This window comes from Macaca fascicularis, chromosome X (assembly GCF_037993035.2).
Source record: "Macaca fascicularis isolate 582-1 chromosome X, T2T-MFA8v1.1".
NCBI classification, from domain to species: domain Eukaryota; kingdom Metazoa; phylum Chordata; class Mammalia; order Primates; family Cercopithecidae; genus Macaca; species Macaca fascicularis.
The window spans coordinates 141,893,479-141,915,018 of NC_088395.1; the positions used below are offsets into that span (position 1 = coordinate 141,893,479).

The following is a 21,540-nucleotide window of genomic DNA, read 5'->3' on the forward strand; positions in this document are numbered from 1 at the left end:
GAGACTCCATCTCAAAAAAATAAAAAATAAAAAATAAAAATTACACTTAACTAATAGAACTCTGCATGATATTAAATGAGTACATGTACACTGTTTACAACATGAACAGGCATATAGTAAATTCTCAGTGAAAATGTTTTCCCCTTTCTGTATTGTTTATGAGTAAAAAATCCTTTGGAAAAGTCATTTAATATGATTTTATTCAAATAATAAGGGCACATGTTCTTGGATTGTCTTTGGACAAGAACAGCTCTTGGCTAGACTTCTACACTGCTGCCTCTCATCTTTTATCTACCCCCAAGAGTGAAAAGCCTCCTCACTGCCTGCCCAGCATCAAAGTGGGCATATTTGAATCCCTGTGAGGCTGCAGACGGGGGAGTTACATTTTCCACCTGCCTGCCTTTCAACATCTACACGTAGCATACTGTACAGTGATAATCAGTGTTGTTTAATGATACGAGTTTGAAGCACAAAAAAGGAAAGTATTTCCCTTATGAAGGGTTGATGCAAAGTGGTTTGTACTTCTCTCATTTTGATTGAATAATGCTGCTTATTTGCATACTTTCTGTTTTATCATTATTGTAGTATGTTTTGCTTGGAACAACATCCTGCATGTTAGTTTCCTCCTTGTTCCATTTAAATTGGATTAAAATTGAGTTGCATTTCTCTAAGAACAAAGTTGGGGTGGGGTAAGGTAAATCTTCGGCCCATGATTAATATTTATATTATATTAATCTGGCATGGGATTTTAAAAAATGAAAGAAAAAAAGACAGTGATACAATGTAAGATTGATTATGTATGCATATTAAGAGTGCTTGCAGTTTTATAATAGTTGCATTTTGGTCTTTAATGAAATACGTTCATTTATGTGTTTTTTAGGGAATGATGATTGATGAAGCAGATGAGTTTGTAGCAGGGCCACAAAACAAAGTGAAACGTCCAGGGGAACCCAGCAGTCCTATGTCATCTAAGAGAAGGCGGAGTATGTCCCTGCTGTTGAGGAAACCACAAACACCACCTACTGTAACTAACCATGTGGGCGGAAAGGGACCACCCTCAGCCTCGTGGTTCCCATCTTATCCAAACCTCATAAAACCCACCCTTGTACATACAGGTATAGAGTAGTGGTTGTGATTTCCTTATGGCTCCTAGAGGACTAAAACGCTAAACAATTTTATTTTCCTTTCTGTATTCCTTCCTTTATGTTCAGTTTGTGTTCATTAAGTAAGCCATTACTAAATCATCTATGTGGTAGGTACAATAATCCCCACAGAGAGCAGAGAACCTGTTTCAAGGATCTCAATCTACATAAGGTGAAAAAATTATATAGTAATTAACAGTGATGAATACATTGCTTAGCAAGTAAATATCACGGTAATTAATGGAGAAATGGAAAGAGGTGAGCATGTTTGCTGCGACCTTTTGTAGTGGCTGCAAGGGTGAGGAGGGTAAAGCAGGTTTCCCTGGCAGTAGGGGCAAGAGTGGATCTGCACTTGCTCTTTGTGTTATCACCACCTATGCATGCTCTAACCCAGTGCAGTCTGGTATTTGCCTCCTTGACCCCACTGAAACATTCTCATCAAGGTCACTAGTGTCTGCAGCACATTGCCATTCCTTCTCTGCAGCATTTGACACAGTTATTCACTCCCTCCTCCATGGGTACGTTGGGTTCTCAGACACCATAAGCTCATAGCTTTCTTTTCCCTCTAATAGCAACTCCCTTTCATCCTCTTTTTCTGGTTTTGCCTTTTCTTTCCACCTCTAAATATCATAGGGCCTCAAAGCTCAATCCTGGGACCTCTCCTATTCTTCACTGCACTCTCTTCCTAGGTGACCCCATGCAGTCTTGGGGCTCTAAATTTGATCTATGTTTCAACAACTCTGATATTTATATCTCTAGAATATTACTTGCTCCTCAATTTCAGAATCAGACTTACTTGTGGACATACATCTCCACTTAGGTGTCTAATAGACAAATAAAACTCAGTAAGTTTCATGAGTTTCAACTGAACTCTTGAACTTGCCCCTCTCCAAAACAGCTCTACTTATAGCCTTCCACATTGCAGATAATGGCACCATCCAGATATGTGCCAGTAAAGCTTTAACATCTGTCAGGGTTGAGGAGCATAGAAAAGCTCTAGATTGTAGTGTTTGCAGATTTCCTTTATGTAAATAATGCTAATATTTATCAATGTCAAGCTATCAACCTGAGATCATTGAACCAGAGTCAGGAAGAATGCTCTGGAGGGCAGTTGTGCCCTGACTCCTGCCACACTTCAGCACTATTTACCCAGTGGTTCAGGTGACAAACCGTAGAGTCATCATGATTTTTCTCTTATTCTTCCCTCTCTTTGATACCTTTCACAAGTTCAGGAAACTTGATGTTCAACATCCCTAAATCCCACTATTTCTCTCTATCCCTCCAGTGCACACTGCTGTGACCTCTCACCATGCTAGTACAATACCTTCTTATCTCAGCTTCATGTTTCTAAACTAGCCCCCATCTATCATATACTCTCTAACCCTGTGGCCAGATAATTATGTCCACATGTATATCACATCATGCCATGTTGCTCCTGAAAACCCATTCTCAACTCTCCTAAGCACTCAGAAAGGACCCTGAACCAGCTTTAGTCTGCAAGACTGCACAGCCTGGCCTCTGTCATCTTCTCCTAACACGGGAGCCCCTGGGGCTCCCTCTGCTGCTGTCTCCCAAAGGCCTGTAGATGGCTTCCCCAACACCAGCCCAATGCTGCTTCTTTCATTTGCTCATTCTGCATGTACTGTCTGACTGCCCCATGAGGATGTGAGCTCCACAAGGGCAAGGGAACGTTGCTCTCGGGCTGTTTACTGCTGATCCCCAGCTCCCGACACACTGCCTGCCACAGACGATGAATAAATGAAAGAGGTGTCACATCTGGAGTGAAAAGAAAGTCACTTTTCTGACACAGAAAAGAAGAATTAGAAAGATAATACACTAAAAGGGATTTTTGGTGATGGAGTGTGTTATAGAACTTTCAGCACTAATGGCCGCCTCTATTTTCTCAGAATGTATTTGATGTAAAGAGGAGGCAGCTTGTGGTGTATCCAAGTTGTCTGGCTTCCAGCTCAGTAAAGCATGGCAGGTTGTATGTGAATTTGAGAAGTCATGAAATAAAGTGAGACTTGCTGTTTTCAACTTGTAAAGCATAACAAGCTGACACTAACGCATGAGTACCAGGGATCTGTGAATGTGTGTTTAGAGTTGTACTGTCTTACTTGGTTTCCATATGTATTCATAGGGCCAGAAAATAAGAGGTGGTTTTATTGTATTATGTGTCCTGGCCTCAATTTGAGGGGTCTCAGATCGCCACCTGGTATATCCTCCTGCTTTATGAGATAATTTCCTAGAAATCGAGCATCAGAGGGATATACCTGTGGGGCTGACATAATACACTTACCTCACAGCTCAACCTCTTCATTTGGTTTCCAGATGCTACTGTCATTCACGATGGCCATGAGGAGAAGATGGAAAATGGTCAGATCACACCTGATGGCTTCCTGTCAAAATCTGCTCCATCAGAGCTTATAAATATGACAGGAGATCTTATGCCACCCAACCAATTGGATTCTCTATCTGATGACTTCACAAGTCTCAGCAGAGATGAGCTGATTCAAAAACCTGGTATTAACGCATTTGTAGGAGGAGCCAAAAACTGCAGTCTCTCTGTTGATGACCAAAAAGACCCAGTAGCATCTACTTTGGGAACTATGCCAAATACATTACAAATCACTCCTGCTATGGCACAAGGAATCAATGCTGATATAAAACATCAATTAATGAAGGAAGTTCGAAAGTTTGGACGAAGTAAGTAGTGAAAGAACGTCTATCAATAATGCACCAGGAGGTCTCTCTCATTCTATGATTCACTATAGATTCAAACTACCCCTTGAGGTACACTGGGGGCAATATTGGGCTTTCACATAGTTTAAGGCAATTCCTCTTGCTTTAGCTAAAAAGGTACAGTATATATTTTCCTGTTTTTTCCCCTTATTTCTTGTAATGTTTCCTTTTGCTGCCATAACATGTTACCAAAAGATTCCTAGCTTAAAACAATACAAATTATTATCTTACAGTTCTGGAAGTCAGAATTCTGAAATTATTTTTGCTGGGCCAAAATAGTGTTGGCAGACCAGCATTCCTTCTGCTAGTTCTAGAGAGGATTTCTTTCTTTGCCTTTTCGAGCTTCTAAGGGCCATCTGTATTCTTTGGCCCATGGCCCCTTCCCTCCATTTTCATGAAAACACCCTTAGCACTTTTTCTCCTCTCTGACCTCTGCTCCTGTCTTTACATGTTTTCTCTCTGACCTTAACTCTACTGTTTCATCTTATAAGGACACTTGTGCTTACATTGGGCCCACATGCATAAACTTGGATAATCTCCCCATCTCAAGATCCTTAACTTAATTACACCAGCAAAGTAAAGTCTTTTTTGCCATATAAGGTAACATATTCACAGGTTCCAGGGATTAAAATGTGGACAATTTTAAGCAGCTGCTATTCAGCCTGCTACGTTTGGTTAGTGTTAACAAGAGTTGCCCTAGTAGATGCATGCAGATATTTTGATCCGAATGTTTAAAATACAAACTACATCTAACTTTCCACTTACAAAGAACAATTACTAAGGATGTACAATAGTTAAATTTTATTTCCCCTTCATCTTTATAAAAATACTGAAGTTTTTTAAATATCTTCAGAATATGAAAGAATTTTCATTTTGCTTGAAGAAGTGCAAGGACCTCTGGAGATGAAGAAACAGTTTGTTGAATTTACCATCAAGGAAGCTGCAAGGTGGGTAAAAACAGGAACTCTTCAGTTTTTCATTTTTGTTTTTAGAGCAGTAGGGCCCAGTGCAGGACAAAGAGAGGAATAGGCTCTGCCTTGCTTTTTTCTCAAACCCTGGCCCTCACTCATAGTTAAGGTTGTCTCCAGAAGTATTTGGGTTTATGTTACCTGAACTCAACTCATTCATCCTTCTAGTTTTATCGTAGTCTCAGGTAGGCTTGGGCCCTCAATTGCCACTATTGGTACTTGCTCTAAACCGTATCTTTCCATGAGGACAATCTTTATATTCCTATGTAGATTGTAAGCTTCACTTTGTATCCCACACAGTGCCTTGAACATCATGAGTACTTTAAGTATCTTTTGGTTAATAAAATTTCTCTTTATTTTCAGGTTTAAAAGACGAGTCCTAATTCAGTACCTCGAGAAGGTACTAGAAAAAATAGATTCCCACCACCTTCTCAGCAACATTAATCACATCAACAACAGATCGTCATGTTAGTGCAAAGACCAATGAGAAAAAAATGACAAGTTTTCTGTGCTGTAGGATGGAATGGGATATTGTTGAAGCCTCCAGAAATGTTTGAGTCAAGGGAATTGCCTTCCAGATGCTAAGAAGAGCAGTGGGGCTTTTGAATTTTATGATTATCTGGCAGTGAAAGCTGGGCTTTTGCCTTAATAATTTTTTTAAGTATGAATTGTTTTGTTTTTCTCAATTGAGGAAGGTGATGTTATTAATTCAGCAGGCTAAATTCAGTAAACACCGCTGCCCCTACCGCAGGTAATGAGAGGTCACTCTTTTGAACTTTGCCATTCCAGGCATTCTCAGAGTGGCTAGGGGCCACCTGCAAGTGGAGCGCAACTTAGTGCTCTTACTGTGTCCTTCAGAAAGAATAGGTGTACAGAAAAGAAATGGCAATCTTATGTGTGCTGAACAAAGTTTTCAACAATGCCTAGTTGTGCCTTTTAAACCATGCAATATTCAGGATAGTTTGAATCAAAGAAGTAAGAAGCTGCTATTCGGGTAACTTATTTCTCTGTGGGAAGGGGCAGGGAGAGTCACCAAACAATCTACCTCCAACTCTCTTCTCTTTTGTCTAGAGACATTACAAAGTGCACTTGAGGCTGCCCCCAACCTCTGACATTTGTTCTTGCATGTGATGATAGAAAGTCTTCAGATGGACTTATACATTCTGTGCTTTGGAAGCACAAGAAGAACAAAAAAAGTGTATATTTCCTTTAATGTTTATACAAAGTTTATATGGAGCAGTATTGTTATGTTTGTATGAATTTGCAAAAATTAAAGTGTACAAAGAGATTTTGACTTTGCATATATAAAATAAATCATTTTATTGATTTTCACAAGTTCATTAATGCTGGATAAATTTCTAGTTATATGTTTCTTGTGATTTGTTATTCCTTTCAGAAAAAGAGCGTATGCTGTTAAACAAGATGTTAACATAAGGATTTAAACTTCAAAACATCACTCACAGAATTGAGTGATGTTAGTGAAAATGGCAGAGTAGAATACCCTGGGGACTAGTCACTTTCAAGAAACATGGAAAACACTGGAAAAAAAAAACCTGTCAGAATCAAGTTTTATTGGAACTCTAGAATACAGTAAAAGGTTTACAGCAACCAAGTCAATCCTGAATTAGGAGAGAAGTCATTGAAACACGGTAGGATTGCTTTTTGGCATTTCGACCCACCCTTGGAATGGCCGAGTACAAAAGAAATTTGAGGCCAGGTGCAGTGGCCCACATCTGTAATCCCAGCACTTTTGGAAGCCAAGGTGGGAGGACCACTTGAGCCCAGGAGTTCAAGACCAGCTTGGGCAACATGGTGAGACCCCATCTCTCCAAATATGTATTTTTAATTAGCTGGACATGGTTATATGCAACTGTGGTCCCAGCTACTCAGGAGGCTGAGGTGGGAGGGCTGTTTGAGCTCAGAAGGTGGAGGCTGCAGTGAACTATGATCACACCATTGAACTCCAGCCTGGGCAACAGAGCAAGACCCTGTCTCAAATAATAATAATAATATATACAGACTGACCTCTGAAATGGCATGGCTGTTTACTTCCCACCTTCCTACCCATCTCAAACAAAGAGGGAGTTTTTGCATTTTCTGTTCCTGGTTGCAAAACACAAAAGAAAATAGAAAAATAATTTGTGTGCATTTATGATATGCTTGCTCCTTTGAGACTCTCAAACAGCCAGCACCATCCCTTCCCATAGCCTGCTAGGAGCCAGGATGGCTTCCCAGTGCCTGTTTCTTGACCATTTTCATTTAAAAGCACTGTGAGTAGTATTAGCTTTGCCTTCTCTGCCACAAGAGAGAAAGCCTGGTCAAGAGGTGTGGTTTTGGATGCAATAAGTCCACTGCTTCTTGGAGACGTTCCTGGACATATTCATTCGTGTCTTTCCTGGGTCCTTGGAGTAGTTGGTTAGGATGGACTTCCACTCAGTCGACGGGCCTTGGCCTGATTCATGGTGGTCCCAGAGACCTCAGCCCTCTGTGTTGGGCTGGAAGCCCAGAATGGTGTACAGTTCCTCAGGCATGAACCCCAGCAAGTTTTGGAGGTCACACAAAAAGCAGCACATATAGCAGTTTCCTTACATCTTATGGAGGATGTTCTTGTCCTAATAGTAGTGTAAACCCAGGCTTAGCTTCTAGTAGTTCATCTTGGGCTTATTTTTCCTGATTCCCCACTGGCAGGAAACATTGTCAGGGTTGGCAAGTTTAAACTCCTACCTGTCCCTATTCCAGCTGATGAAATGACTGGCAAGACTGTCTTAACAAAAATTCCAGGAGAAACTGCCGCAGGTGAACAGGTCCACTTTCTGTGAAGCCGGACAGCACAGCCACAGGTATAACTGGTTTGCCTTGCTCTACCGGGTTGCTCCTCTCTTAGATGTAATCCTTGAAATGCACGGTCAATTTTTTGAGGCAGAGAGACTGGCTGCAGTTTTCTTTGAAGCTCTCGAAAAAAGGAACCTGCTGCGCATCCAGTAAGGATGACTGGCTGTTCCAGGTGCCTGAGCTCTCAAAGCTGTCTGCTTCGTGATTTAAACGTTTAAAAAAAGCAGACAGCTTTAAATGTCTGCACCATTCTCAGGGGATTTGTGGTCTTTAGGCTTCCCAGAATTGTTGGTGAGCAAATTCAAGTTGCCTAAAAAGTCCTGACTGATGGAGCATATTTGAGGCTGACAGAGCTGAGCTGAGACTTGGAGAACATCTGAAACTCCTGTTCAGAGCTGGGCATGCTGGTTGCAGAAGCTGGACACATGCCATCCAGGAGGCTGCCTTCGGGGTAATTGTGTGTTTGCATACCATAGGGTACCTGCTTTATGCCAAAACCTAACATATTGTTAAACCAATGAGGAATTGAGTTCAGGCATGAATTTTCTTTATATTGATCTTTTGTCTTTTCTTGGTTTTCTTCGGTCATCTGGTCCAGATGTTCCCAGAAAATGTCATCCACAAAGTCAAATACCAGCTCCAGAAAGTACTCCTTGCCAAGGTTATACAATACCTGGCCACTCATGTTAAGCCTCTGGAGATTCACGTTCACCAGACTGAACTTGTTGGTAGTGCAGAGAAGCCACCGGCATACTTGCTGCTCACTCCACAGCCAGGGTTTCTTTGGAATGCCAAAGCACTTTTTCTCCTTTTTGAAGCCACTGAAGGTAGCTTTTAAAGCTTGATTCATCACAGCCTTGCTATACAGAGTTAACAAGGGCAATGTACAGTTGGCAAGTCATGAGAAATTGAGTCCAAGCCTGTTGGCACTTCTTACAGTGTTTGCTCTTTATTTAGAGAGTGAAAAACAGCAAACAGAGACCCATAAAAAGTGTCAAAACCTGGCTGGTGCCTCAGTGTCCCTCCGTAACTGTTAGCCACAGGGGCTATGTGGTCCATATTCTTGATTCTAAAATCATTCATTGTGCTACTGCAGGCAAGTCCGGTGCATGACCGGGGTGGTGGCTGCTCAGGGCCCATGGCTGCTCGGTGTGCAATGTGTTAGAGCACACAGGTGCAGGCATGGGGCTGGACAAGAGACAATCAGGGAGGCTGGATGCAGGCCAGATGGCTCCCAGCACTCAGGGCTGGGGTGACACCATGCTCATCCGCCACTGGAGCAAGTAACTAGCCCGTCCCCCATGTGGCATGCTCTTCAGCAGTGGGGGAAGGAGGGAGGATGGATGGCTGAGGGAAAACGGAAGGGGGGAGAGGAAGGAAGAGGGGAGGAGAGAGAGAAGAGAAGAAGGGAGGAAGGCAGGAGGAGGGGCCAATAGCAACTTTGATCAGGCAAAATAAACAGTCAGTGAACTTGAAGATAAGTTGATTGAAATTATCCAGTCTGAGGAGTAGAAAGAAAGGAGAATTAAGAAGAATGAACGTAACTTAAGAGACTTATGGGACATCATCAAGCCTAACAACATATATACAATAGGATACCCAGAAGGAGAGGAAGCAAAGTAGCATAAAGAATATTTAAAGAAACATTGGCCCCAAACTCCCAAATTTAATAATAGACATGAATCTACACATGCCACAAGCTCAAGGAATTCTAAGGGAGATAAACAGATCCACACTGAAAAGCATTATATCAAACTGTTCAAAGACAAAGAGAATCTTGAAAGCAGTGAGAGAGAAATTACCTGTCAGAAAAGATCCTTACTGAGATTAACAACCAATTTCTCATTAGAAGCAATGAAAGCCAGAAGGCCATGTAATTACATATTTAAAGTGTTACCAGGAGAAAATGCTGCTCTCTGTAAAGAATGGGGTCTTTAAATGCAAGGGATTCCCCCATTGAACATGGAACAGAAATACTGCATCTTTTAGAGGCTGTGCATGATCTTAAGCAAGAGGATCAAGACATCAAAAAGGAAAAACGATCAGAGACATCAAAAAGGAAACTCCTAGTCTCATTGGACAATGCAAGGGCTGGCAGGGAAGATAGGATGGTAACTATGGAAGCTGTAGCCCAGCTGGCCTTATTCCTCTCTGCCCATTCTCTTCATTTTATTTTACTTTTTATTTTTTTGAGACGGAGTCTCACTCTGTCACCCAGGCTGATCTGCAGTGGCCTGATTTCGACTCACTGCACCCTCCTGGGCTCAAGTAATTCTTCTGCCTCAGCCACACGAGTAGCTGGGACTACAGTCACATGCTATCATGCTGCTAATTTTTGTACTTTCAATAAAGAAGGGGTTTGCATCCAGGCTGATCTCGAACTCCTGGCCTCAATTGATCTGCCCGCCTTGGCACCCCAAAATGCTGGATAACAGGCATGAGGCAGCATGCCCATCCCATTCTTTTGGTATAAATTCATCCTATACTATACTACACTAAGAAATAGCATGGGCTAAAGAAAATCAGAGGAGCCTAACACTTGAGGGTTGGTGGCTCGTAGGCCAAAAGCTCTTGCTTCCTTAGTCCCATAGTGGCAAATTGTCAAAAATTTACATAATTCCATCCATATGGGCAGGATGCTACAACCACCTGGATATACCATAACTTTACAGGTACAGGCCTGACAGCCACAATAAAAAAGGTCACTCTGGCCTGTGAACTTTGCTCTCAAAATTACCTTGGGGGAAAACGAACAACAACAACCAAAAAAACAAGGGCCGGGCGAAGTGGCTCACGCCTGTAATCCCAGCACTTTGGGAGTCCGAGGCGGGAGGATCATGAGGTCAGGAGTTTGAGACCAGCCTGGCCAACATGGTGAAACTCTGTCTCTACTAAAAATACAAAAGTTAGCGGGGCATGGTGGCGCATGCCTGTAATCCCAGCTACTCGGGAAGCTGAGGCACGAGAATAGCTTGAACCCGGGGAGGCGGAGGTTGCAGTGAGCTGAGCTCACGCCATTGCACTCCAGCCCGGGTGACAGAGTGAAACTCCATCTCTGGAAAAAGAAACAAACAAACAATGATGATGAGTACTGGCAAATTCGGTGCACCCAAATACCCACTTTCAGGTTTTTAAATATCTTTTAGTTTTTGTAGACACCATTCTCGAATGGGTAGAAGCTTTCCCCACCAGAACAGAGAAAGCTACAGAAGTGGCCAATGCACTGCCAAAAGTGGTCATAGCAGGATTTGACCTCCCCTGCTCCTTGCAAAGCGACAAAGGACCCTGTTTTCCTGCAACTACAACCCAATAGATAGCCCAAGCTTCGGAAATTAAATATCATCTCCACTCCTCATGGAGGCCACAATCCACCAGCAAGGTTAATAGGACTAATCAAACTTTAAGGCAGACCCTGGCAAAACTGTTCCAGGAAACTTCTGAGTCGTGGTACTCTCTGTTGCCTATAGCCCTCATGAGAATACGAGTGGCATCCAAAGAAAAGACAGAACTTAGTCCTTTGGCAATAACTTCTGGGAGACCCTTCCTTACCTTAGACCTATTTATCAAACTGGAAACCCAATCTACTATACAGTATAATCAAAATCTAAGCCAGGGACCAGGTGTGGTGATTCATGGCTGTACTGTCATCACTTTGGGAGACTGCAGGGGGCGGATCACTTGAGGTCAGGAAATCGAGACCGCATGGTGAAACCCCTGAAATACAAAAATGAGCCAGGCGAGGTGGTGGGCCTGTAATCGCAGCTACTCAGGTGGCTGAGGCAGGAGAATCTCTTGAACCTGGGAGGCGGAGATTGCAGTGAGCCAAGATTGCACCACTGCACTCTTTCCTGGGAGATAGAGTGACACTCTGCTATCCAAATAAATAAATAAATAACAAAAATAAAAAATCTAAGCCCAGTACATCAGGCTATCCAGGAATACAGCAATACAGTGCTGCCCTCACCTGGACAAACGAAAAACATCCCGCAAGTCCTCCCTGGAGATTTGGTCCTATCAATAACTTGGAAGGAAGGCCCCCTGGGCAATCGACTTCTTCCTAAATGGAAGGGTCTTAGCAAGTACTACCAACCACCGCAATGGCTGTCAAGTTTCAAGAAATAGCAAGTCCGGCTCATATGACCAGAATTTAACTATGCAATAAATCTTTACAGGAACCAGAGTAGCTACTAATTACACCTGCCAACCCATAGAGACTCTAAAATTTCTATTTAAAAACACAATTCCACATAAAGCCAATCTGAAAGAAAAGTAACATCTGCATTTTCTTGGTACTTGCCTGCCATACACTAAGGGCTTTTAGAGACACTGGCATGTCTGCTGGGGAAGTAATTAACCATACTGTTAGACTATTAAGCTTAACTCAGGCCTGGGCGCCATGGCTCCCACCTGTAATCCCAACACTTTGGGAGGCCGAAGCGAGCGGGTCTTTTGAGGTCAGGAGTTCAACACCAGCCGGACCAACATGGGAAAACCTCATCTCTACTAAAAATACAAAATTAGTGGAGCGTGGTGGCACATGCCTGTAATCCCAGCTACTTGGGAGGCTGAGGCAGGAGAATTGCTTGAACCCAGGAGGTGGAGGTTGCAGTGCGCTGAGTTTGTGCCATTGCACTCCAGCCTAGGCTACGAGAGTGAAACACCATCTCAAAACAAAAACAAACGAACAAACAAAAACTTAACTCAACCTTGTTGACTTTGCATAAATACCAAAATTTGGGGATATGCCAGATGTGGGCCGTTATAAGACTGGCCTGGCATCCTAGCACATCTCCAGGGACAAACTCACTGGCCCACAGAATGGGGATATCAGGCCCAACAGTCAATACACATTATTAACTTCCATGGGAATCTGGAAGCATTAGCTATTGTCTGCTTTGCTCCCTTTAAAAATGCCAGTCATTAACATATTTTAAGCTTTAACTTTTGGTCCGATTTTGTTTAAAATGTTGATTTCTTACTCTCTTCCTTACAGCAATTTCAGGTCCACATGGTGGTTTTGAAAGGCTTTCAACCTTGGTCTCCTAATGAGCTATCTCACTTCTTGCCCACCAGTCCCGTGAACTACATGGTTCACACCGCGTTAGATCAGGCAGGAAGAGACTTTAGGGCCCAGGCTAGGTAGGGACAACGCCCCACTCAGCAGGAAGCAGCTTCAGAAGAAATGACCTAGACCCTCCACCTCCCATATGATTATAGGCCCTAAGATCTCTTAGAGGGGAATTGAGGCAGGGTAGGCAGTCAAGGAAGTGACCATGGCCTTGGCACGCAGCAACCGTAGGGACCGTACAGCCAACACAATAAGCCTCAGCATTCACATTGCAGTTAAGCTCATTCAAGCAAAGCTATCTTCAGTAGAGAATTTCCTCTGTAGAGAGATGCGCACTTTGATTTTACCCATCCTCAAACTGACCCTTTGCTCATTGTAAATAGTAAAAAACACACCCCTGGGTGGAGATTTAAAATGCTAATGAGACATGTGATGTATGACCAAGCATGGATGGGCATGTGCACCCAGAGGACCACCCAGAACATGTTTACTAGTAACACATCTTCCCACCTCCTTATGAATAATCATGTAAGACTCCCATAAGGGGAGTTTCCCCAGTAATAATCAACGCTGTCTCATCCTTACGAGCAGCCAGCCCTGAATCCTCTTTGTCACTCTCAGGGTGTATTCTGCAGCTAACTTTCAAAATATTCTTTTTTCTTTGCAATAAATTACAATATGCTACATCTCCTTTCCTGTGTGCCTCTTGTTTAAATTCATTTAAACTAAGAAAGCAAGAACCAATGTCTCAGAACAGCCGTCAACAACACCCCAAAATATTCTACCACTTTTGCTGATTTCATCACCTTCTGCAAACCATCATCTATTAAGCTATGAGTCTGCATATACATACCATAATACACCTCCATTTTGGAAAAGCATTATGCTGGAACAGGAAATTCTCATATTTCCAAATTCTATTTCAATTCTTCCAACCTGTGAACCCCCTTTTTTGAGTTTCATACATCAGATTCTCTCACATTACTGCTAAAAATTATTTACAGAGAACCAGATAAAGACATATATTATTTGGAATAAACTTTTTTTTTTTTTTTTTTAGACAGGGCCTCGCTTGTTGCCCAGTCTGGAGTGCACTTTTGGGATCACAGCTCACTGCAGCCTCGATCTCTTGAGCTCAAACAATCCTCCTACCTCTGCCTCCTGAGTAGCTGGGACTACAGGTGTGCATCACCACACCCAGCTAATTTTTGTATGTTTTGCAGAGATGTGGTCTCGCCATGGTGTCCAGGCTGGCCTCATACTCCTGGGCTCAAGTGATCCTCCCGCCTCAGCTCCCCAAAGTGCTGGGATTACAGGTGTGAGACACCGTGCCCGGCCACACACCTGTCTTTTAAAAATTCTCCAGTCATTATATGAATACATTAGAATCTGCATGTTGTTCTTGGTCCTCTCCATATTTTTTCTAGTAAACCCCTTTTGTTTCATTAGCTCAATCTCAAGTCCACGTGTTTCTGAAATATCTAACACTCCTCTTCAATTTCTTCTCACAATTTCAAAAAGTTTCCTTAGTTTTCAGTGGATTTGAGGGGAACTATATTCTAATAATGTCAATGATAGGAAAACATTTATTTTCATTAGCTGCAATACTTTCTTCTAGTCAACCTCATAACTGAGTGACTCCTGTAATTTTGATGAATTTCCACATGCATTGTACTTCATTATTGAACATTACACCACTTACCTTTGATGCCTTAACTGTCTAAATAATTTTAGCATAATTTACAAAAATATTTACTTTTAAATGATATAGTCCGTGTAGAGTAAATGTGCTCTCTCACACATAATCAAGTAATTTATATTAATTATGGATACTTGTGTGATTTAAAATATTTATTTATTACACCGATGTACATAAAAATTTATATAAAGATAAAAAATAAATAGTTATAAAGAGTAAAAAAATTTCACACCAGGCTTCTGAACAAACCTGACTTTTAAAAACTCTTGAAAATTAATTGTTTAAAAATGAAGTGAACACCAGTGTAATTTTCATAACTGCCTTCAGTGAATAAAGTACAAAAGTTTCTTGATAATTGCTATTTTCCTAGGAAAGAACACTTTTTTAGAAAATGTTTGATATTTGATGAAATTCCATTTCTGAAAAGTCAAATATTTTAATGAATAAAATTTGCATGACCCACTTGAATGTTCTTTAGAATATTGTCAAAAATTGCACAGACATGTTTGTAATTAAATCAAACTATTTTTTTTTCCACCCTGTGGCACTACAGATTGCATGAGCATAGAAAGGGAACAATTGCCAGCTTCCCTCAGAAGGAAGCAGTGGCCTTCTCAGAAAATTGCAAATGAGACGTTTTTAAGTAATAGGCCTGTGGCACCCATGTGTCCCCTCCACGTGCACGACGCTCAGGGCTCTGCAGGTGCAAGGTCAAATCCTGCCTTTATTTTAAATTTAGATATATCGGTAGTCATGGATGTTTTGTATTAATTTTGATTTTTGAAAAATTATGGCAAACTACTACTCATCTTGATTACCAAGTGCCTTGTTTTCCCCTAAAATTTTACCTCATTCGTCTGAAACTAGTCCTGGCCCTACCCTGCCTGCTTCCCTGCAGGCTTCTCACTGTGTGACGCCCTGGGCCACTCCCACAGGCAGGCAGATTCTCTGCTCATTGCAACCAGAGGCACCCTGATGCATAAGATGGTGAAATGCCAATCATGTGACCTTTTCACCATCATCTCCCCAACGTCTAGGAGAGAACCAGCACTAGAAAACCCTCAAGGAACATTTGTTGAATGAGGGAAACATCATAACGAGTGTCTGAGGACTGCTTTAAGCTCCTGATGGGAAATGACTGGTGTTCCAACAAAGTGGCTTTCAAAAGTCTTTAGAATAAAGGAATTACAGAAACACACCACTCTTGTGGCCAGGGAAAGCAATCTACCCAGACACGACTGTCAAGGCCACAAGGAACGTCAGACATCAGTTATCCCAGGATTGCCATTTTCCAGAGATATTACAAATGAGGCCCCAAGAAGGGAAAGACACATCCCAGGTCATAGGCAGCTAGGGCTGGAACAGAGTCTAAGAAGCCAAATGTCCAGCCTGCCTGCTGCATAGGGCTGCTCCTTGGCCAGACCCAGGAGCCTCAAGTATTTGGGGTGAGAGCCTCTCTGCTTACTGAGGGAAGTATTTCGGCAAACGCACCCTCACCAGGTGCTTCCACTCTATTCTTCTAGCACAAAATACGGTTCAGCAAGTCCAGAAATGTTTTCCCCCTTGTCCAGTATTATACCGAGATAACAACCTTATACAGACAGCATAGTCCTGTAAAAATACTATATCAGGCCAATTTTACATAACAACTCCCTTTTGTGTAGACAGATAGATGTTTAACATTAGATAGATATTTAACATTATATATGCATTTATACTCACACAGAAGTTTGTGTGTGTGTGTGTGCGTGTGTGACGTCATGTGAATGCCTTTTTCTCTATACATGTTTTTTAAAGATCATGAGGAACTGTTTGCTTTCAGCTGGCAAGGCCAGGAAAACCCTTTTCCTTCCTACCTCAGTCTTATATCAACTCTCTAAGTGATACAGGTAGGAGGCAGAGAAACTCCAGGCAGACAAGGGTGGGTCCTTGGTGAAACCCACCCTCAAGCTGAAAAGCCTGAAGTGAAAACTTCCATCCTATCTTGGCCACGTCCTGCCAATTGGTTCTTTCTGAATAATGTCTTTTTACCAATTGAATGTTGCCTTTTCCAAAACTACCTACGGCCCACCCTGCCCATTGTCCCATGTTTGTGAAGACCCCAGATTCATCCAGTAGAGAGGAGAAGCAGCTGGACATCAGGGAGAGGTGACTTGACTTCTGACTTGACGGCTAGACGTCGGGGAGAAGCAACTTGACTTCAGAGGAGAGAGGCAGAGAGGCGATTTGACTTCAGGGGAGAGCAACCTGCCCTTCCCCTCCCCTTTTCAGCTGCCTTCTCTGCTGAGAGCTACTTTCATCGCACAATAAAATTCTCTGCACTCACCATCCTTCGATTAGTCTGCGTGACCTCATTCTTCTTGGGTACCAGACAAGAATTTGGGACCCACCGAGTATTGGTACCCAAAAAGGCTGTCACACTGGCCCTTTGCCTTTGCAGCCACCCCCGCAATGAGGCAAAGGTCCCACTAAGCTGATAATACACTGCTGTCCGTGGATGGCGGAGCTAAGAGAGCATTGTAACACGCACTCTCAGGCCTTGGGGTTGCAGGCAGTCCTACCCGGATGGTGCCATAGTGCCTGCACGGAGTTTGCTCCTGCCAGTGCCAAAGCAACTGGCCAGTTACCACACTCACTTGCCTATGTGCTGCCTCCCATGAGGGATGGGGTGCAGCGGACCCAAGGAAAAGGTGTTTGCTCCTGCTGGTGCCAAAGTGGCTGGGCACCCCTGTCATGAGTCCTGTGAAGGAGTCAGGAAAGCATCCTGCATCATAAACTTATGTCCCAAACTAGTCCTTAGGGATCTTGATCTCCTTTCCTTCCCACCATGTGACACCATTACTTTGCATTGATGACATTATGTTGATTGGGCAGGACCTAGCGACTACTCTAGACACACTGATACATACTGACATGACAATCAAAGTATCAATTTGCACAAAAAAAAAAAATCAGGGGCCTTTTACTTAGTAAAATATTTAGTGGTCAAGTGCTCAGAGGCATGTCAGCATAGTATTTATCAGGTGAATGGCAAGTTGGTACATCTCACCCTTCCTGCCACTCAAAGGGGACAGGCAAAATAGTGGGCCTCCTTAGGTTCTGATTATGGTAACATGTACCTCATTGAGGTGTGCTGCTGTGACTTACCTGCTAATGACTGGAAAATCTGCTACTTCTGAGTTTGACCTAGAAAAAGAAAAAGTGCTCTGAACCCACTCCGATGGCTCCAAGGGAGGTCCCTTATGAACAGAGTTGTCTCAAAAGCAAACAATAAAAAAATCCCTAGGCCTGGCTTACTTACTATTCTTTCTTTATAATGGGCTGGCAGCACGTGTATTAGTTTTCTATTGCCACATAACAAATTACCTCAAATTGGGCAGCCTAAAACAACGCATATTTATTATCCACACTTCTGCAAGTCAAGACCAGGAAGGCTCAACCGGCGTCTCTGCTGGGTGTCTCCCAAGGCCAACTCAAAATGTCAGGCCGGTTGGATGCTGATGTGGAGACTGCAGAGTAATCCACCTCTAAGCTTATTCATGTTATAGCTCATTTAGATCTAGTTTCTTAAGGCGGTAGGAATGTGGCTCCCATTTCTTTGCTGGCGGTCATCCAGAAACTGCACTAAACACCTAGGGCCACTCTATACCTTCTTGGGAGCATGGCTTTACCCTCAAAGCAGGCCTGCTGTGTCACATCCTTCTTGTGCTTTGACTCTCTTACCTCTTCTTCTGCTCCTTGGTAAGGAAAATGCTGTACTTCTCAAGGATTACCCTGCCAGGTCTGGCCCAACCGCACCACATTCATGTCTCAGGGTCAACTGACTTGAGACATTAATTATCCAGCAAAATCCAACCATAGCAGTACTTGGATTAGTGCTTGATCGAGTATACAGGAGAGGGGAGTCTGGGGAATCAGACTACAGCTGTCTCAGCTCGAGCTGCTATCACAGAATACCACAGACTGAATGGCTTCATCACCAGACATTTCTTTCTCATGGATCTGGAGGCTAGAAGTCCAAGATCAGGGTGCCGGCATGCTCAAATTCTGGTGAGGTTCCTCTTCCTGGCTTGCAGTCAGCCACCTTGCTGCATCCTCACATTTTGAAGAAGCGTGGAAGAACAAATTCCCTTTTCTCTAATTATAAGGGCACTAATCTCATCATAGGGACCCAAACATCATGATCACATCTAAAGCTAATTACCTCCGAAAGGCTCCACCTCCAAATATCGTCCCATTGGGAGTTAGGGTTTCATCATATGAATTCTCAGAGGACACAAATACTCAGTCTGTTCATAATGCCTGCCTACTACAAAAGCCAGAAGTGGACAGCTTCATTACGACAGGCCCAACTGGGACAGCTCTGAAGGACAGTGGGGAAGGGAAATCCTCCCAGAGGGAAGATGTTTGAGCAGTGCCCCTGTGTGGAGGAGAGATGGCCAGACCTATCAGTATGTCTCCATGTATAGGCGGTGTCTCCTTTATTGGCTGTATGTTCAAGGACTTTGTGGACACGTGATTGGAAATTTGTGACAACGAGGTCTGGGAAAAAATATGTGGACAGACTAGTCCAAATGGATATACAATGTGAAGATACTTAGGTCTCATGAGAGTTCTCGGCAAAGGGTAACCTCAGTAGAGCAGAATTTTAATAATCTGAAGGATAAAGTACCTATTATCTAGATATTAATCAGCCTCTTTCCCCAACACTGGTGTCATAAGCCCATGAGCTCACAAAGTGGCCAAGGTGACAGGTATAGAGATTATGCTTCAGTAGCATGGACTTCCATTCACCAAGGCCAACCTGGCTACAGTTGATAGAGACATGAGACAGCCAAGGGTCCTGGGTGAAACCCCTTCTTCAAGCCTAAAACGGCCTGAAAGTTGAGAAACTCGACTGCTGCTCCCGAATGAAACCCACACCCAGAAGAAGAACTGGCACTGTTTGCTAGCCTTTTCCCAGCTGATTCTTTCTTCATAATGGCGACATGTGTACTGGGAGAAGGGTGTGGGGCCAAGGGAAGTTTGCGTCTTGTGCAGGGGTGGTGGTGGGGAGCCTGGTCTCTTTGGTTCCTGTGTGGCGGTCCAGAATCAATCTGTGAGGTGGGGGCCTGTTAGCAGGACTCCCTCTCGCTTTGCTGAGAGTTTTTTTTTTCCTTCCTATTTTTCCTTTTCAACCAATAAATTCAGCTCCTCACCCTTCAATGTGTCCCCGAACCTAATCTTTCCTGTTCGTGTGACAAGAACTCAGTTTTAGTTGAACTAAGAAGCAAAATTCTGCAACATAGTCATTGCTGAGAGTACAATCTTCTAGAACGGAGGGCAACACTGAGTCTCTTATATGGCACCTGTCTCCAGTGTGATTAGCCAGTTACCGGATGGCAGGTGATTACACTGGACCACTTATACTATGGAAGGGACAGGACTGTGTTCTTGCTCAAATAGACACTTATTCTGAATATGGATCTTCCTTCCCATCCACAGTAATTTCAGAAAATAAACATTTGTGCACTTAGAAAATGCTTTATTTACCATCATGGTATCCCACACAGCATCACCTCCAAACAAGGCACTCACTTTCCAGAAAATAAAGTGCAGTTATGGCCCCATGCTCATGAGAAATCACTGGTCTTATTATTTATATCTCCCTATCCCCCATCATCTTTTTAAAGACACGATACTGCCTTGGTCTCATAGTTTTTTTATTCCAAATCAGCCTCCCAAAGTGTCCCCCATTATGTTAAAGTGATTGGATCAACAGAAATGTGGAATGACCTTGTACAACTCAGTTACACTGCTAACTAGGTGGCAATACCTTGCAGGTCTAAGAAATTACTTTTAGGAAGCAGTGTTTGCTGTATATCTGCATCCAACATAGCCTGCTTTTTCTCCAGTTGTCAGGATTCATTAGTCTTAGAATGAAGGGGTATAACTGGGAGTGTCCCTACTCACTATTCACCTCAGTGATCCACTAGAATAAATGCTTCCTGTCCTTCCTACTTTAAGCTCTCCTGAACTAGAAGTCTTAGTTCCAAAGGAAGAAATGCTTTCAACAAGGGACACAACAGTGACTCCATTGAAAACAGATTGATGCTGCCACCTGGCCATTTTGGTCTCTTCAGCATCTTCCATCTAGAGGCAAAGGAGGGGGTCATCTACTGGCTGGGGTGATAAACCTGATGACCAAAGGGGGATTAATTGCACTACACCAGGGGCTAAAAAAGAGTACGTCTGATACATCTAGAGAGCTTCTTAGTGCTCCCATTTTATTACACTTAACGGGAAATTACAGCAACCCAATCCAGGCAGGATATCTAATGATCCAGACTGTTCAGTAATGAAGGTTTGAGCCATCCTGCCAGACCAAGCATCATGACCAGCTGACATGCTATCTCAGGGCAAAGGGAATGAGAAATGGAGAGAAATTCCAGCTACAACAATGTGAGCTGCTGCAGAAATCAGGACTGTAATACTAAATACCTTGGTGAGTTATTAACTCATGCCCCTCCTCAGGCAGAAGAACAAACAAACAAACAAAAGCGTGGCTTTTATTAACAGAGATTTATTAAATATAAAAAGCTCCCTCCTTTTTTCTTAGCTTTTGGAAGGGAATTCTCTTCAATTCAAAATTATAGGAAGCTTCAGCAATAACCTATTCCATCCTACAGCATCTCCTTGGTTTTTGCACTAATACAATTATTTTTTTCTCATATGCTTAACTTTTCTGAGATGGCAGTGGGAATCTATTTCTTTAAGTGCCTTCTTGAGTTGTTGAATTAAGACAACTTTTTAAAACCTGAAATGAAAGAGGTATTCCATTAACCAGAGGATATCTACAGCATCTATGAGATGTAAGAGGTAGTAGTGGATACAAAACAGAATTTACCATCTACATGCAAATAGAAAATGCATCCTCATGGAAAGATACAAACTAGAAAAATACAAAGTGAGTCAACTGAGGGCCCACATCCACTCCCAGATTATGATAAATTTGGAAGGCTCCATGGCATTGGAAGAAAGTGTGAGAATAAGATAATACCAACTTAAATGCCTGTGGAAATAGCATGAAGTATGATTTAGGGCCGGCTG

The 21,540-nt window shown here is 42.7% G+C and overlaps 1 protein-coding gene and 1 pseudogene across 13 annotated transcripts in view; one reads left to right on the forward strand and one right to left on the reverse strand.

Annotated features, from left to right (window-relative positions):
• The window catches only part of INTS6L (integrator complex subunit 6 like), a 62,881-nt gene extending 56,689 nt beyond the window's left edge, over positions 1-6,192 (forward strand). For 5 of the 13 annotated variants that reach the window (XM_074029801.1, XM_005594659.5, XM_005594661.5 and 2 more), the window contains 4 exons: positions 881-1,115; positions 3,474-3,848; positions 4,738-4,831; positions 5,216-6,192. In XM_074029801.1, the coding sequence (XP_073885902.1) occupies positions 881-1,115; positions 3,474-3,848; positions 4,738-4,831; positions 5,216-5,324 (813 nt within the window). In that variant the 3' untranslated portion in view covers positions 5,325-6,192. The remainder of the gene's footprint in view (positions 1-880; positions 1,116-3,473; positions 3,849-4,737; positions 4,832-5,215) is intronic. The other 8 variants (XM_005594662.5, XM_045384221.3, XM_074029802.1 and 5 more) reach the window with 4 other exon arrangements.
• Positions 6,193-7,298: 1,106 nt separating this feature from the next.
• Positions 7,299-8,767, reverse strand: LOC102116642 (protein C-ets-2-like; annotated as a pseudogene).
• Between the last annotated feature and the right edge of the window lie 12,773 nt (positions 8,768-21,540).